The sequence below is a fragment of the Phragmites australis genome, chromosome 11 (assembly GCF_958298935.1).
Source record: "Phragmites australis chromosome 11, lpPhrAust1.1, whole genome shotgun sequence".
NCBI lineage: Eukaryota > Viridiplantae > Streptophyta > Magnoliopsida > Poales > Poaceae > Phragmites > Phragmites australis.
In genome coordinates this window covers 3,540,718-3,555,761 of record NC_084931.1, presented here as the reverse complement: position 1 = coordinate 3,555,761, position 15,044 = coordinate 3,540,718, and the positions used below count along the sequence as shown (strand labels likewise).

The 15,044-nt window shown below is 42.0% G+C and overlaps 4 protein-coding genes across 6 annotated transcripts; 2 read left to right on the top strand and 2 right to left on the bottom strand.

Moving 5' to 3' along the window:
* Positions 1-727: 727 nt before the first annotated feature.
* Positions 728-1,054, bottom strand: LOC133885079 (transcription factor IBH1-like). Its single transcript, XM_062324713.1, has one exon. The coding sequence runs from the start codon at positions 1,052-1,054 to the stop codon at positions 728-730; it is 327 nt and encodes a 108-aa protein (XP_062180697.1).
* A 2,443-nt stretch (positions 1,055-3,497) lies between these two features.
* LOC133885573 (uncharacterized) lies at positions 3,498-7,731 on the top strand. 3 transcript variants are annotated; one of them, XM_062325300.1, is made up of 12 exons: positions 3,498-3,741; positions 4,082-4,130; positions 4,844-4,996; positions 5,217-5,353; positions 5,443-5,512; positions 5,701-5,791; positions 5,892-5,961; positions 6,085-6,180; positions 6,508-6,607; positions 6,699-6,785; positions 6,979-7,051; positions 7,443-7,731. In XM_062325300.1, the coding sequence occupies exons 1-12, from the start codon at positions 3,565-3,567 to the stop codon at positions 7,546-7,548; spliced, it is 1,209 nt and encodes a 402-aa protein (XP_062181284.1). In that variant the 5' UTR covers positions 3,498-3,564; the 3' UTR covers positions 7,549-7,731. The 3 variants fall into 3 exon arrangements, with proteins under 3 accessions (XP_062181284.1, XP_062181283.1, XP_062181285.1); XM_062325299.1 differs by having other exon boundaries at positions 3,501-3,741; positions 6,979-7,064; XM_062325301.1 differs by lacking the exon at positions 6,085-6,180 and having other exon boundaries at positions 3,501-3,741; positions 6,979-7,064.
* A 1,050-nt stretch (positions 7,732-8,781) lies between these two features.
* On the top strand, positions 8,782-11,389 carry LOC133885765 (universal stress protein PHOS34-like). The gene is made up of 4 exons (XM_062325510.1): positions 8,782-9,118; positions 10,648-10,757; positions 10,842-10,960; positions 11,046-11,389. Exons 1-4 carry the CDS (start codon positions 8,932-8,934, stop codon positions 11,131-11,133), a joined length of 504 nt encoding a protein of 167 aa, XP_062181494.1. The 5' UTR covers positions 8,782-8,931; the 3' UTR covers positions 11,134-11,389.
* A 583-nt stretch (positions 11,390-11,972) lies between these two features.
* On the bottom strand, positions 11,973-14,123 carry LOC133883825 (DNA-directed RNA polymerase V subunit 7-like). Its single transcript, XM_062323208.1, has 2 exons — positions 13,966-14,123; positions 11,973-12,696 (listed from the first exon to the last, which is right to left on the bottom strand). Exon 2 carries the CDS (start codon positions 12,684-12,686, stop codon positions 12,159-12,161), a length of 528 nt encoding a protein of 175 aa, XP_062179192.1. The 5' UTR covers positions 12,687-12,696; positions 13,966-14,123; the 3' UTR covers positions 11,973-12,158.
* Between the last annotated feature and the right edge of the window lie 921 nt (positions 14,124-15,044).

Below are 15,044 nucleotides of genomic sequence, written 5' to 3'. Positions count from 1 at the left end.
AATTACTATGAATTAATGAAGGTGTCTTTATTAATTATTGATTTATATTAAATATGTGTCTCATTCTATGCAAATACATTGAGAGGGAGAGAGAGAGATGGAGAGATCGAGGAGAGAGAGGGAGGACAGAGACGAAGGGAGGACAAAGAGAGGAAAGAGAGGAGAGAGAGGAGAGGCCAAACACTACCGGCTGAAGGCTTTGATATCACTACCAAACTACCAGCTAGTAGTGATAACCCACTTCACTACTGGTCTCCCAGACCGACAGTAATAATCGAGAACTATCACTGTCTGTTAGCTACTGTTAGCTCTAAAATCGCTAGTAAATGGATTTTAGAGCCGACAGTAAAACATGTTCCTGCAGTAGTGACTCCTGCTATATTACTACAAAGATTGGCGGATCTCCTGCCAATTTTACGTTTAAAAACAATGTATACAACCCGTTTAAAAACAATGTATACAACCGTAACGTATGTGCACAGTAGTACACGTATTTACATACACAATAAACGGATGAATCCGAATGCCACATGTATAAAATTGACCCCCTAAATAAATCATCAAACAACGAACGAAAACCAATGAACCCAAGTCCATAACAAAAGTATACATCATGTGTGTATGGTGTGCCCTGTACGTATACGTGTTTTTTTTTTCCCAACGAGATGTACTGTATACATGTGCCTCTCAAGCCTGATGGAGAGTACTGATCAATGCTTAATCCTCCTTATGCGTGCTCTAGCACGTCGACCATGAGCTGCATCACCGTCACCTGCGCCTGCAGCCGCGCGATGTATCCGGCGGCGCGGAGGAGAAGCTCGTCGACCTCGTCGCCGTCGCCGTCGCCACTCGGCACGAGTCGCCTCAGCGCCTCCATCTTCCTCCTCACTTCCATGTCGCGGCGCCTGGTCCTCGCCTTGCTGTCCCCGGCCACATTATTGGTCGGCTTCGTCGGCGAGGGCCTTCGGGGAGCCACGGCGGAGGACACCAGCGGCCTCGCTCTCCTCGTTGTCGACGTCGAAGGGTTGCAACGGCTGCCGGTGTGAGCAGCCATGGTGAATCTTTGTTGCAAATTGCAATGGCTAGCAACTTGCAAGCTGCAACAATGAGATAATGAGAGAGAGATGTATGTATCCAACGTTAGAGAGAGAGAGAGAAAGATAATGCTAGTGGCTAATAAGACGTCAGAGAGAGAGGGGCAAGGGTTGTTTATATAGATGCTTCGAGCTAGGCTGGAAGGGGGATATGTGTGGGAATTAGGTAGCATGCATTGGCATGACTAAAGGCAAAGAATAAACTTTTGTAGTGATCAATGCTGCTTGCATGCAACATAACTAGTAGCAGCAGCTAGATCATGCATTGCTTGAAGGTGAGGGCATGTTCTCCTAACTCGAGGCCACATGCCACCACATGAAATATCTCTCTCTCTCTCTCTCTCTCTCACCACCAACCATTAGTCTTTCTGCATCTCTCCCTTCACTTCCCTTTTATTTTCCTCATCAGAACACCCTGTATCCTCCTCTCTACCCCCATGCATCAATGATCAATGCATGCATGATTTCCAAGCTTGCTAGTTGCCTCCTGGCATGCATGTGTGATGTGTCATGGGCCCTACATACTCCACCACCCCCTGCCAAGCTGCCACCTCAGCAAAAGTGCAGCAAAGAAAAGTCTCCTGCGTCATGTGTGGAGAAAAGTTTGCTGCATCATGCATGTATAGTGGTGCACTATATATAGATATATATATATACATATATGTATATATATATATATATATATAAGTTAGGAGCCAGCATGTCCCCCTGTAGGGAGCTGATCATGATAGGCACAAACGCTCCAATTAATTAGAGTAATCCAATGCACAGCACATGTAAATCTCCATGATTTGGGGGCTTGATTTGCAGCCATGTTCTCCCTCCTCCTCACGACATATTTCCGCAATCGCGTATCCACCTGATACGTGTCCAGGACGCCGCCGTTGATCGGCACCGTGATTCGCGGTGCAAGATTAGTGGTTAGCATGTGCAAATTGGGCAATTTCTGCGAAGACCCCTGGAGAGATAGATAGATGTATGTGTGGAGTAGTTAATCATCATTAACGCATTTCATGTGTATAAGACGATAGTTGAGAAATCAGATGTTAGTTATAGCTTATTTGGTAGGATTCTAGCTCTAAAAATTCTTAAGCAGAATATCCCTAGCTCTAAAAATGTATAGAGCTGGAGCTAAGATTACACTGGATATTTAGACGAGTCATCTTATTTACATACTAAATAAAAAATAAATATTTAAACTATTTTATATTAACCTATAAATACTATATTTGAGATGAAGCTGAAGCATATAGAGTCTTAGGTAGTGAGCTAGGCATGTAATTAGATTGGTTAATTAATTAATATTTGAATGGACCGGACAATGAGATAATTAAGTGTACCCTAGACCAAAGGTCTTGGCATGTGCTTGGCTCAATCAGGTGTGCATAGGAGTGTAATTGACCGGCACAAATTGTGTTATTCCCGTACGCGTTTATCGGTTGATATTTTAATTCGACGCACATGTATGTCTGTCTGGTTGAGCGAGTTTAAGCTAAAACGCGTTTGTTCAATTTGCTTGGACTGGTTTGCCGTTGCTATGTTGTGTTGCGCGGTGTTTTGTTTATTCTTTTAAATCATTATGGAAAAGCAGTAGTTACGAGAGCTATATATTCTCGGTTTGTTTGGCAAATCGAATAAAAGTTTGGCAAATTTTGTTATCCGGGACACTTAGTATAACATGTTCTTTAATTTGAATCTTGGTTTAGGAAAAATAATTCCGAGCAAAGCACTAAGGTATTTAACATTGATTGTGCATGCAAGCGATATTATCACAATCTACTGCTTTGCCAATCCAAGCCTTACGGCAACTAAGTGGAAATTAAAGTTTAGTAATTCGCCACTCCAAACATTGAGCCCCGGATTTGCCATGTAGTCTAATTTTCCTTCTAAATATTGTTACGCTCGCGGTTTACTGCTTTCGATGTATTTTATTTCTACACCTTATAAAATCACAAGGTTGTAAACGAAGTATTACCCTAACAAAAACTATGCAAGAACCAAACTATTTAATTTGAAATTGCTGCCCTTTAAGCTTTTTCTGATTATAAGGTGGCGTAAACGTACACACCATTACGTGCGCACACATACCATATACACACTCGCGAGTACGTCTTTATCACACGTCCATCTAGTTTTTTGAGTGAATATTTTTCTCGATGCTGAATTAGTCTAACCGTCAAAAATTGTTGAACAAAGCTATTTATTTTTTGAATAAGTTTTATTTGTGCTGGTATGATATATTTTAGTTGATTAGAGTAATAAGAATAAAGGACCGGCCTGCGCTGCATCTAGATAAAGGAAATTCCCAATCGTAAAAATCAACGGTCTAAAAATTGCGTCTCCCAGTCGCATCCGTTGATCTCGTGATGGACGGACCTGAGAGCCCCGCTGAACCGTTTGTTCAGGCGCCGCGCGAGGGAAACGGAACGGACCAGGTGAGGAAGATATTTCTCCGCACGCGCGAGAAGCCATGGCTGCCGTGCCGGTGCCGCCGCCGCCTCTCCTCGCCTCCCGCGCCGCCGTGCGGGCCGCGGCCTCCGTCGTATCCGCCGCCCGCCGGAGCAGCCTCGTTAGCGACCACCCGCCGCAGGTCGGGGCCCTCCGGCGCGGCGACTGGGTCAAGCTCATCTGCGGCGCCAGCTTCGAGGTATCCTACCCTCGCCACTCGGCTGCTGCACCCTTCGATAGGTTGGGCTCCAGGGACCAGGACTGAGCGCGCTAGGGTAAACTGGGGTTGAAGAACAGTGAGTGCTTCATCTCCAACCGATGACATGAGTCAGAGTTCTTAGCTTGGAAAGAAAAGTGAATTGGCTTTAACCAATGGAGGCTGATTGCGTTGGTTTAGTTGGTGTCTTCAGGGGACACTAATTTGAAGTGTTAGTGCAATGAGAGTAGCAGTGGCGGTGATGTGTATGTCGACTAGAGAAGAATTTCTGACTGCGTGCGGTGTGATTCTCATGTTACTTGCATGCGCTTTGCCTATGCAGGATGCTGCAGATGTCAGGAATCTCTCCCTTGTGTACACGCTTGCTGGAGGTACACTTGTTGATTGAACTGAAAACAATCCTTTGGTGTGTATATGTAGCATTTTGGATCAACATCTAACAATGTGAATAGTATGTTACATGTTCTTTTCTTCAGTCATTCAAGAATTGACCTTTGAATTACGTGTAGTTTAACATTTTATTGAACAAACGGACACAAAAATCTGACATAATGGAACACAAGGACAAACTTTTATTTCTTATTATTATTATTATTATTGGGGGGGGGGGGGAGGGGGTGATTGATCAATACAACACTCTTGCGATTAGATGACTGTTTGGTATCTCCAGCTGCGCATTTATTCCTTTTTTCCCCTTTTTGTGAAAGATGGTCAAGATAGGAATACAGCACAAATTACACACCAAAATGGAAGAGAAGTACATGATAAGCTAAACGTATGCATATTATCTTCTGATGAAGTGACTGGAGGAACTTCTGTAAATGCATGACGACTTCAAGGCTTCATGGAAGTAAAATTAGTGAATAGTTCAGCCAAGTGGTTCACACAATGTTTATATGAAATGCACTGAGAAAGGCTGAATTCATAGAATGGTTAGACAAAGAACAAATGTTTGTGATGGAAACATATTTCTATTAGGTAAAACAGTTATATTTACTCTGCACTCCTACAGTAATTTCACCAATATACCATACAAAAATTGAAGGTATACACTTACGAAACATGGACAATTTTGTGCATACAGTGGATTGCATCGATTGTGCAGCAGATGCATCTGTGGTTGGTGCAGTGAATGAGGGAATTGATGTAGCGGCCTCAATTGTACCAGAAGTTCAAAGGCCATGGGTGATGGTTAGTGTTAATGATGATTGCAGAGATCTTCATTTCCGTAAAGCTGGTAAGAACATGCTGTTTATAATATTATCAATTATACTTTCTAGTTAAACTTATTAAATTATCATTCGTTTCACTTCAAAATTATTGCCTTGTTTTGATTATTATCATTTGAGAATTGCAATTAGTTTCCTGCTTTCACTAGCAGTATTTGCCCCGTGCTTAGGATGGACCTGTTAACTACTGAACCTTTTCACATCTAAGGAAACTTGTTTGTCCTCTAGAATTTGATCCTGAGGATTGCCCACCGGATTGCTCGAGGCCATGTGAGAAAGTTTGTCCTGCTGATGCAATATCACTAGAGAGTATCATGGTTGGAGAAGAGCACTCTCAATCTGATCCCTTACGTGGTAAACTTGAGGTATCAATTAGTTTGGTTATTTTCTTATGCTTCTGTTAATTCACTTCATGAGCTTCATTTTTTTATGACATAAGCTCTGCCTTGCGTAGAGTGGTGTAATTACAGAGCGGTGCTACGGATGCGGCCGATGCTTGCCAGTTTGCCCTTATGACAGAATAAGTGAGCACTGTCTTTCTTCTTTCTTCCATTCTTGCTCTTTTGTCATAATCAGAGTAGGCTAGCAATACCTTTTTTTGCAAATAGCCTTCACGACATGCATATGTAACTTCACAGTATGTTAAATCTGATCCCTCCTGCACCTTTGTGTATCTTATAGAAGCTGCAAGCTTTGCTTGAAACCATTTCAGGAGCTGTGTCCTATGTTCGAGATCCTACTACAACTGCTGAACTGTTGAAAAGGAATGATGTTGATGCAATAGAGATACATACCACTGGAAAGTATGTTTCCCTTTCCCTGGAGATCACGTAGATTGAGTGATGTTTGCCTTTTCACCATTACTTAGAGGGCACTTTATCTGATATATTTCCACCACTGTAGGGGAACTGACATGTTCAATACCCTCTGGAACAGCTTGAGTGAGTCTATCAATAATGTGAAGCTGGTAGCAGTAAGTTTCGCTCTTGGTTTCGTGATGCATATAAATGCTGAAAATGTCACCATGTTCCCTTTTATTAAGAAGGATTTCCTTTGTTTTCCCACCATGATTGATGTGAAAGACCACACCTTTCAGGTTAGCCTGCCTGATATTGGCAAATCAACAGTTGATTTCATGAATGCGATATACACAATAATGGAATCCCATCTTCAAGGGTATAATCTTTGGCAGGTTATTTCCAACAGAACGTATTATCCAGTTGCTACTTTCCAAATGTTTGTATATTGTCAGATATAGCTAGTTCATTATCTATTTTAAAAAACTTATATGTTCCTTGCGATACGTGCTTCATTCAAACTATACGCGTTTTTATATGGAGTTGTGGATCTTCTATATTGTTAGATGCTGTAAATGCTATCATCACTTTTCCAATCCTCTTGATGTGGTAGCCTGGTAGGACCCTAGTCATGAATATGATTATGCTACTGCTGGTAATCCTCTAAACATTCCATGCTTTTATTATGGGCTTATTTAAATTAGTATTTTTGGTATGATCAGTTAGACGGCCGGCCTATGAGTGGCGACATTGGTAGAGGTGCAACAAGGGAAGCAGTTTCTTTTGCTGTTCATATGGCTTCAATATCAGATAGACCTCGTGGTAAACGAAGCAACCATTGGAATATTGTTGCCTTTTGTGGCTTTATTATCCTTATATTTTCGATGTATTTGCTGGTACTATGGTTTTGAAGGTTTCTATCAGTTGGCCGGCGGCACCAACTCATACACTATAGATTCCTTAAAGAAGGCTGGCCTTTTCCACCCTACGACTTTTCCTGGTAATTTGTTCCTTACATTCCTTTTCTTGTTCAATTGTTTGTTCAAAAAAATACTTACTACAGCTATGATCACTAGATATATAGCTCCAGTTGCTTCTGAATTTTCTACCAGAAAGAAATATACTTCGATTCAAATGATGCTTCTCTCCTGAGAAGAAAAAATGCCCTTCTGAAAGACCTCTTTATCTAATAGGAAATTCAGGGACAGCAGCCTCTGAAATGACCAGTTCTCAGCAAGCTTTTATCGGAGGGATAGCTTATGGCGGGTACGCTCGCAAGGTTTGAACTAATGACATTGCGTTTTGCCCTTTTTATAGGAATCAGAAAATACTTGCTAGCATTTTTTAGATAATGCATAATGGAATAAAACATATCCTGGTCTCTACATCATTGGATGCACGTTGCCGCTTTCCGCAATACCTACTAGCATGAATAAAGAATGGATTCTGTCATGGATATACAAACAATCAGCAATTAGTTACTTCCATGGTTTTCAAGCAATGACTTGTTGATAATTTGACCTCTACTTTTCTATTTATGGATCTGTTTTGCAATTGACTCGGTTCAAACTGAAACTCATGGTTAGCATAGTCACTTGCGCTTGTATATGTTGCCACATATGATGCTTTTCTCATAGCTCTTCCTGCTACATCGCAGATTGTTGGACGAACTCTACGCAAGATACCGGCGCAGTTTGGTCATGTGCGTATCGAGGATCATCCAGAGCATCTGCTGGAGGCATTACAAGAAGCCATGTCATTAGTAGGGCCTGTGAAGGGCTATCCAGCCCTTTCAAGCCTATGAAATGAGTGAACAACAATAGGAAGTAGAATGATTTGATCCCAGATGCTGCTGTAGCTAATTTTGGTGCTTGCCTTGTGAAATACTCCAGCTGCTTTTGTACCATCCAGAAGAAGAAGAAAAATAGTAGGGCATGTTTTTATCACCATCTGATTTTCCATTGGGTCAATTTGGTGATCATTAGGTGAGGAATCAAATACTTTGAGCTATCCCTGATTCCCTGTCATGGGTCCATGGCTGATTGGCTGGCTGTCGTTCTAGGATTCTAGAGACATGGCGTTGTGGACTGGTGTCTGCCTTGGTAGTGCCGTGGTGCTGCAAACATCTCCGCTCTCCTTTCTGTCCTTCTGAATACAGTACGCGCTAAACAACTTCACGAACTGATTTTTCTTCGTTCTAAATACAAGTCAAACAACTTGCGCGATGATTTGCATTTTCAAATTGGTTAACCGTCGTTTTCCGTAGACTCTGCAAATTGCAGAGGACATGTAAAAGGTTTCAGCAACTACTCCGCGAATGGTATAATATAATGCAGTTGACCTTTAAAAGGATTTCAATTTCTTTTTGTCTAATTGTATGCCAGTAAAAAGATCATCAGAGATGACAACCATTGACAGACCACAACAAAATGCTGTATCTGCATTAATGGTTGAGTAGATAAGGCAAGAACCAAACCCAAAACGGAATCGTACAAGACCGGAACAAAGGGGAATCTTTTATATAATAATATTTTATTAAAAATTGAAAAAAAAACAAAATAGAAAAAATTGCATATATAGGTGCTGGTCGATACTCCAATTACCGACTAGCCAACTATCTGCGATCGAAGTGTTAATGTCCCATTTGGCATCACAGGCGGGTGAGAGCTTATCGACACACCAAAACCGACAAAACCTATTGGCACATGGAGTGCGACAAGTTGCACTCTGATGGGCAGGACCTATTGGTACATAGATTGCCAACGAGTCTTATCGGCTCTTGGTGTGTCGGTAGTATACCAAATAGAATGTTGGCACTCTAATTACTAATAGGTGGCTCGTCAGCAATCAAATACGGATTGGCACCTCTATCTGTAATTTTATAATTTTAAATTATATTTTTATAATTTTTTAATAAGAGAATATTATTAAAAAATTCGAAACAATGCTGCATGCATCATTGTCATTTGCCACAAAGCCCCATGTGGATGGATGCGATCACATCCCTGGCACTTGTCCTTGAGGCATCAAGTTAGTGCCGACAGCCCAGCATCACCGCCTCTCACGTAGCCACCACCATCTCCAGCAGACCACCACCACCATCCAAGAAGTCTAAGAACTTGCAGGAGAGGGAGGAGGAGAGGAGCATGGCGGGCGTTGAGGGAGAGAGGTGGGTGGGGCTGGCGATGGACTTCTCGGAGGGGAGCCGGGCGGCGCTGCGGTGGGCGGCGGCCAACCTGCTGCGCGCCGGCGACCAGCTCCTGCTGCTGCACGTGCTCAAGGAACCCGACTACGAGCAGAGCGAGGCCATCCTCTGGGAATCCACCGGCTCCCGTACGTGCTTGCTGCCGTCTCCATCTCGATTCTCCTACTCCCCTTGCTTGCTTGCTGTTCTTGATCTTTTCTCGCTGCCCCCAAACACTTCGATCGATTTACGCAAGTAACTTCTAACCCGCAAATAGTAAGATTGCATGCTGTTCGACGATCCCTGCCATGGCTTGCGCAAGATGAGTGGTTGGAGTACCGTCTTGCCGGTCACTCTGCTCGCTGCCTGTGCCTTGTCGCTTCTTGGACCTGGTTTGCTGCGACAGGCTGACAGCCACTGTCTTTCTTGTGTTTCTCAGAGAAATAATTAGCAAGCAAGAAGTAAAGATTCTGAATTTCAATTTCCATTATCAGAAGATATAAAGTTGCTGGAAACAACTAACTTATTCTTGCATCATCTCTAAAGAAATTGCAATGTTTAATGGGAGCCTAATTCCCAAAGAACAGCGAAGTGAATGACCAGCAATTACAAATGCTTATAACAGCAGACTACCACCCAAAAGTCCAGATGGCAATTGGTTAATTTAACTATCAATTTGACTGCACAAATGTCATTGATTAAATCCGCCGCATGCAGCGGTAGTCAATGTGCAATTCACTGATGGCTAGTTAGAGAGAAAAACAAGTAAATCAATGAAGGAATCGGCGCCAACTTGTTAGACACAATCCGTCCTAGACTCCTAGAGAAAGTAGGAGACTCATTTCAGATATGGGGTTAGGACTCGAAATTCTCTGGGGAGAGAAGCGGAATTGGGATAAAAGGGGGGAAGCTGAAAGATAGTGGGGAAACTGCTGTGTCTAGGAGTCTAGGACGGATCGTGTCTAACAAGTTGGCACCGATTTCTTCATCGATTTACTTGTTTTTCTCTCTAACTAGCCATCAGTGAATTGTGCATTGACTACCGCTGCATGTGGCGGATTTAATCGATGACATTTGTGCAGTCAAATTGATAGTTAAATTAACCAATTGCTCATCTGAACTTTTGGGTGGTAGTCTGTTGTTATAAGCATTTGTGATTGCTGATGGGTCAGGGTCATTCACTTCGCTGTTCTTTGGGAATTAGGCTCCCATTGGACATTGCAATTTCTTTAAGAGATGATGCAAGAATAAGTTAGTTGTTCCAGCAACTTTATGTCTTCCGATAATGGAAATTGAAATTCAGAATCTTTACTTCTTGCTTGCTAATTATTCCTGTTTAAGCTCCAGTGACGGTTTCAGTAGCCTAGAGAATTAACCTTCATATGCCATAATATACCTCCGTTGATGTTCCGTAGCATGGAGATAGATGTCATAAATGTTGCAAACTGTGCATTGAACATTATGAATACAGCAACATATATAATGTGGTTAGTTGTTTATGTTCATGGAGTGACTTGACCATTAGTGACATACCTGACAATTTTGGCTCACTATTTGTGAAACATGCTGTGTTTTTACTTGCAGAACTAGGCCCTAGTCCATCTTTGTTTTTCCTTTTGGCAATGGGATTGGCTGACTACTTAATATCCTCATTGCTTTGATTTGTTAAATATGACAGCGTTGATTCCTCTCTCGGAATTCTCTGACCTTACTATTGCGAAGAAATATGGGGCGAAGCCTGATGCTGAAACATTGGACCTCCTCAACACTGTAGCCAAGGAGAAGGAGGTGATCACTCCAAGCCTTCATTGTATTATCTGCCATTTTCTTAATATTTGCTCCACCAGGTTTTGACTTTCTTTTGACAAACAGGTTATGGTGGTTGTGAAAGTCCTGTGGGGTGATCCTCGTGAGAAGCTATGCCAAGCTATCAATGACATCCCCATGAGCTGCTTGGTCATAGGAAGCAGGGGCCTTGGCAAGCTCAAGAGGTTGCACCAAGCTGTTCCCAAACTGTTCTTGTGAGCATGTTATCTTTACCCACACCAGTGCTGATCTTTTGATATCTGCCTGCAGGGTGCTCCTGGGAAGCGTCAGCGACTATGTTGTGAACAACGCAACCTGCCCTGTCACGGTCGTCAAGTCAGCTAGCAGCAACGGCTGATCTCATCGTCAAAAGACCTTCATGTGTTATTGTAACAGCAGGGGATTTACCTTTGAAGAACATATGCTACTATCAGCTAGCTGAAACATATTGAACCATGCAGTTTTATTGTAATAATAGATAAATGACTTGTTGAAGGACATGTAATGCTCTACTTATTTCCAGGCTCGCTCCACCATATCTTTGTTTGCTGTATGAGTGATGTTTATACTGCTTTGAGCGTTTCAATAAATAGATGCTGTTATTGTTCTTCAAAGCCTCTGTAGCCTGGTCGGCAGCTCAGCTATCGGATGCCGGTGTCTTACGCTTGCAACTGGAACATGATCTGTTTTTCACACTGAATATCTTAGCAGTGTATGCTTCAAGCAAGATACAAGAGCATGCTCAGCAAAAGAAGCCTTTTCACGGATATTTGATGTTCGCCTAGGAAGGAAATACAAGCTTGAAGATGCTCTTATGAGTCCTGAACTACTGATTCTTCATGCAGATATGCAGATGTAACATTTAACACATCATCTGCCCTGTAAGAATGTGTTCATGCATCCTGTGGTGATTTCATGTTTTTCAATTTTCAAGCCGCCTGAATATGAAGATCACAATGATCCAGTTGTGATTCTTGTGAACTCCAGAATGCATTTAGACAGGCGCAGCAAAAATATTTATAACGACTGGAGGGAAGATAACAATCGGAAAACCACATCAAAGAGAGGAATACAATCTTCCCAATGACCAGAAAAGGGAAACAACCACGTCATGCAAATCTATGATGCAAATTCAACACTAACCAAATCAAAGAACACCATGAAACATGTACTTGCAAACAAGTAGAAAGGTGCACAGCCATGGAAAACATAGTTCATCACACCATAGTGACATGTTAAACGTGGAGCCAAATGTCACTGGCATCAGCAGAAATACATCAGCCATAAACTATTCACTGCAAGTTGAGTCCAACACATTTCAGACCCATCCATCCATCTAACGAGCAATGTACAGCGGAACCGCATTTAACCTGTCGAAGCAGTTTACAGTGGCCCGAGAAAGTCACCAGCCAGCGTAGCAAGGAGCTGGAACTGGCGATCAGCTTCCATCCAGCGGAATCCCATGACCTTGAAACGCACAGCAGTGTCCTTCTCCAGCTTCGAGTGGTCGTTCATGAACATTGGGTTCTCCCCACCAATGTACTTGTAGTCACTCATTGACTTCTCGGACAGAAAGATGCTTTCGACTGGTCCAGATTTGAGGAACACGCCGTGCTTCAGGATTCTATCCACGTAGCCAACCATGATCTCACCCTTCATAGGCTTTTGTGCGATGCAAGTGAATGTGACTGGGAACAGAATGTCTCCAGTAAGCTCACGCACTTTCCCTTCAGATATTGCCTTCAGCTGATTGACGGCAATGTAGTAGCCATGCTCCTTGGAAGCCTTCCTGTTTGTTACGTCCTCCAGAAGACGAACAATGATAGACTTGCGGAGCAGGAGACCCTTGGGACTCAACTCGCTAGGTGAGATCAGCACATTCCATGACATCTCTGTCTCAAGAAAAACCATGGCTGATTACCTGCCAAAAGTCCAATTTATGCAAGATATCAACCTTTAGTGGCTCAATAACATTCAGCTGGAATAAAAGATGCATGCTCATTAATGCATTTCACAGTAAAACTGCATTCATTATTTAAATGAAAGACATATAGCTGTACATGCACTGTTCTCACTCAGTCACAGATAAAACGAATAGAGAACAAACACTTAAAGAATAAAACAATGTTAACTATCATTTGTATTTCACAACATAATTATGGAGCACAGACTTTGATAGTGGATTTTGGGAGATACTCAAGATGTAGGTGGAGCATGCTTGCCCTTGTCCAGCCAGTTGGGGGCTCATGCGCTGCCATCATTACAAGGATTTGATGCCAGAGATTGTGAAGAAGAGATAAGAAAGGCATTCTATTCCTGCTTAGGTTTATAGTCCAAAGATTAAAGCTCTTCTCCTATGGACAGCTTACAGAAACTAACTTTTGGAATCACAACAATTCTGGAACCTATCAATCCTCTAATTACAATTATTGTTGCCTTGCACCATACTTCTGATTTGACATGTTTCGCATTTGAAACAGAACTATATTGCTGCAAAATAAATTAGAATATATTGTAGTGTTCCAAAAGGGGCAGCAGAACAGCAGAACAGCAGACAAAGGATAATGGATGGCTGCCCTGACCCCAACTAGCAGCGGAGGATTTTCCAACATTCGCATCAACCGGCTCTACCGACACGCCTTCTACAATAATACGTGGAGTATAAAGAATCGCACTCTAGGGCCATAACCAAGCGCTATCACTGAAACATATACAAGACATTTCATCCACTGACAGCAATAATGTACAAAGCAATATAACACCCGAACGAACCGATCGAGTAAACAAGCAGCACAATTATGCCATCATTTCAAATTTTCAATTATAGTTGTGTAAGAACACGAAAGCTAGTCCTAGGAGGATCTAAGCGTGGGCGTATAATGTATAGAGCCTGGGTCAATCCGGAACTTTTGGACAGTTCTTGCTTCTGAAAAGAGATGTTTTCATCACTGCCTCAGGGTCAGGGGGCTTGAGCTACAGAACACCACCAAACAAGAGACCATTCAGTAGACGTCGCAAAAACTTCTTGAAAGAAACCGACTGCTATTAGCACTCTCCCACCACGCAGAGCAACAAACAGGACGGATTGGAGGAGACGAAAGATTTGGACTTGAGCGCTCACCACGGAGAAAAGACAGCGCAGAGCAAAATGAACAATCCGTCCAAGAAAGCTAGGTTAGGGCTTCCTTACCAACAGAGGAATCAATTGATCCAAGAAGTCCGGATAGATCTCCACTCAGCGCGAGGCGGCGGTCGAGGCCACCGGCGGCGGCGGAGTCGCCGGGAGGAGAAATCGAGGAAGACCAGAGTGGGTTGGGTGAGTAGGGGAGAGGAGGGGGTTAGTCTTGAGTCCCAGCGAGTTTTTTTTATTTTTATATTTTTATTAAATATTTAAATAAATAGACTTCGCGGTAATATTTTTAAAAATAGACGTACCGTTCTATGAAAAAGCTATAGCAATTTCAGATGACGGTAAGGATGGCTACTCTTACCGCCCTCTGAAAGAGTGGATGGGGCTAACCACCCTCTTAAAGGCGGGTAGGGAGGATCCCCACGCCCGCCATCCTACCATCCTGAGAGGACGGTTAGGTCTCTTGTCGATCTCTCAGGGGTGGTTAGTGAGCTGGCTCCGCTCCCTTCTCTTCTCTATATAAACCTCAACAATGAGGAAAAATTCTTATTTTATTCTAAAAAAAGAGAAAGGAGGAGGAGAGTAAGAGAGGAAAGCAGTGTGGCGAAGCTTTACTATTTTCGATCTGCGAATTTTGAAGCGTGTTCTCCGTTAATTTTTTTATACTCATGTTTTTATTAGTAAGTAAAGTACCACTAGATTTAGGTTTAGCGGTATAACAATAGCTATATTAGATATGACCTAAGATTTAGAAATGTAGAAAATATTGTATTTTGTAGTATATTGTAAATATTAATTACAACGTTGTAGGATAGCCATTAGATATATAGTAGTATTTATAGTATGATAGTTTCGAATATCTAGATTGTACAAAATAATGATGTAAGTAATAATTATATGTAATTAAAAAATTTATTAAGTAGACGGATGATTAATTAGTTTAATTAGGTTTGCTTATGGGCAATATTAAAGAAATCTATTGTTAGGCGATAATCGATGTCGGTGATTTTGTTATAGTTTTGATAATCAGAAATATAGTTTTTCGGTCTTAACATTGGATATATTTTCGGATGTTTTCAGGGATAGCAGATAAATTATATTTTCAGATATATTATGGTGAAGGTCAAATTAGTTATGAT

Bases quoted from the DNA above. Each gene is read 5' to 3' on its own strand.
- LOC133885079 (XM_062324713.1), bottom strand. From the start codon at position 1,054: ATGGCTGCTCACACCGGCAGCCGTTGCAACCCTTCGACGTCGACAACG.
- LOC133885573 (XM_062325299.1), top strand. From the start codon at position 3,565: ATGGCTGCCGTGCCGGTGCCGCCGCCGCCTCTCCTCGCCTCCCGCGCC. The intron at 4,131-4,843 runs GTACACTTGTTG...TTGTGCATACAG, and splicing joins TGTGTACACGCTTGCTGGAG to TGGATTGCATCGATTGTGCA. The intron at 5,962-6,084 runs GTAAGTTTCGCT...CACACCTTTCAG, and splicing joins ATAATGTGAAGCTGGTAGCA to GTTAGCCTGCCTGATATTGG.
- LOC133885765 (XM_062325510.1), top strand. From the start codon at position 8,932: ATGGCGGGCGTTGAGGGAGAGAGGTGGGTGGGGCTGGCGATGGACTTC. The intron at 9,119-10,647 runs GTACGTGCTTGC...TAAATATGACAG, and splicing joins CTGGGAATCCACCGGCTCCC to CGTTGATTCCTCTCTCGGAA. The intron at 10,758-10,841 runs GTGATCACTCCA...TTTGACAAACAG, and splicing joins CTGTAGCCAAGGAGAAGGAG to GTTATGGTGGTTGTGAAAGT.
- LOC133883825 (XM_062323208.1), bottom strand. From the start codon at position 12,686: ATGGTTTTTCTTGAGACAGAGATGTCATGGAATGTGCTGATCTCACCT.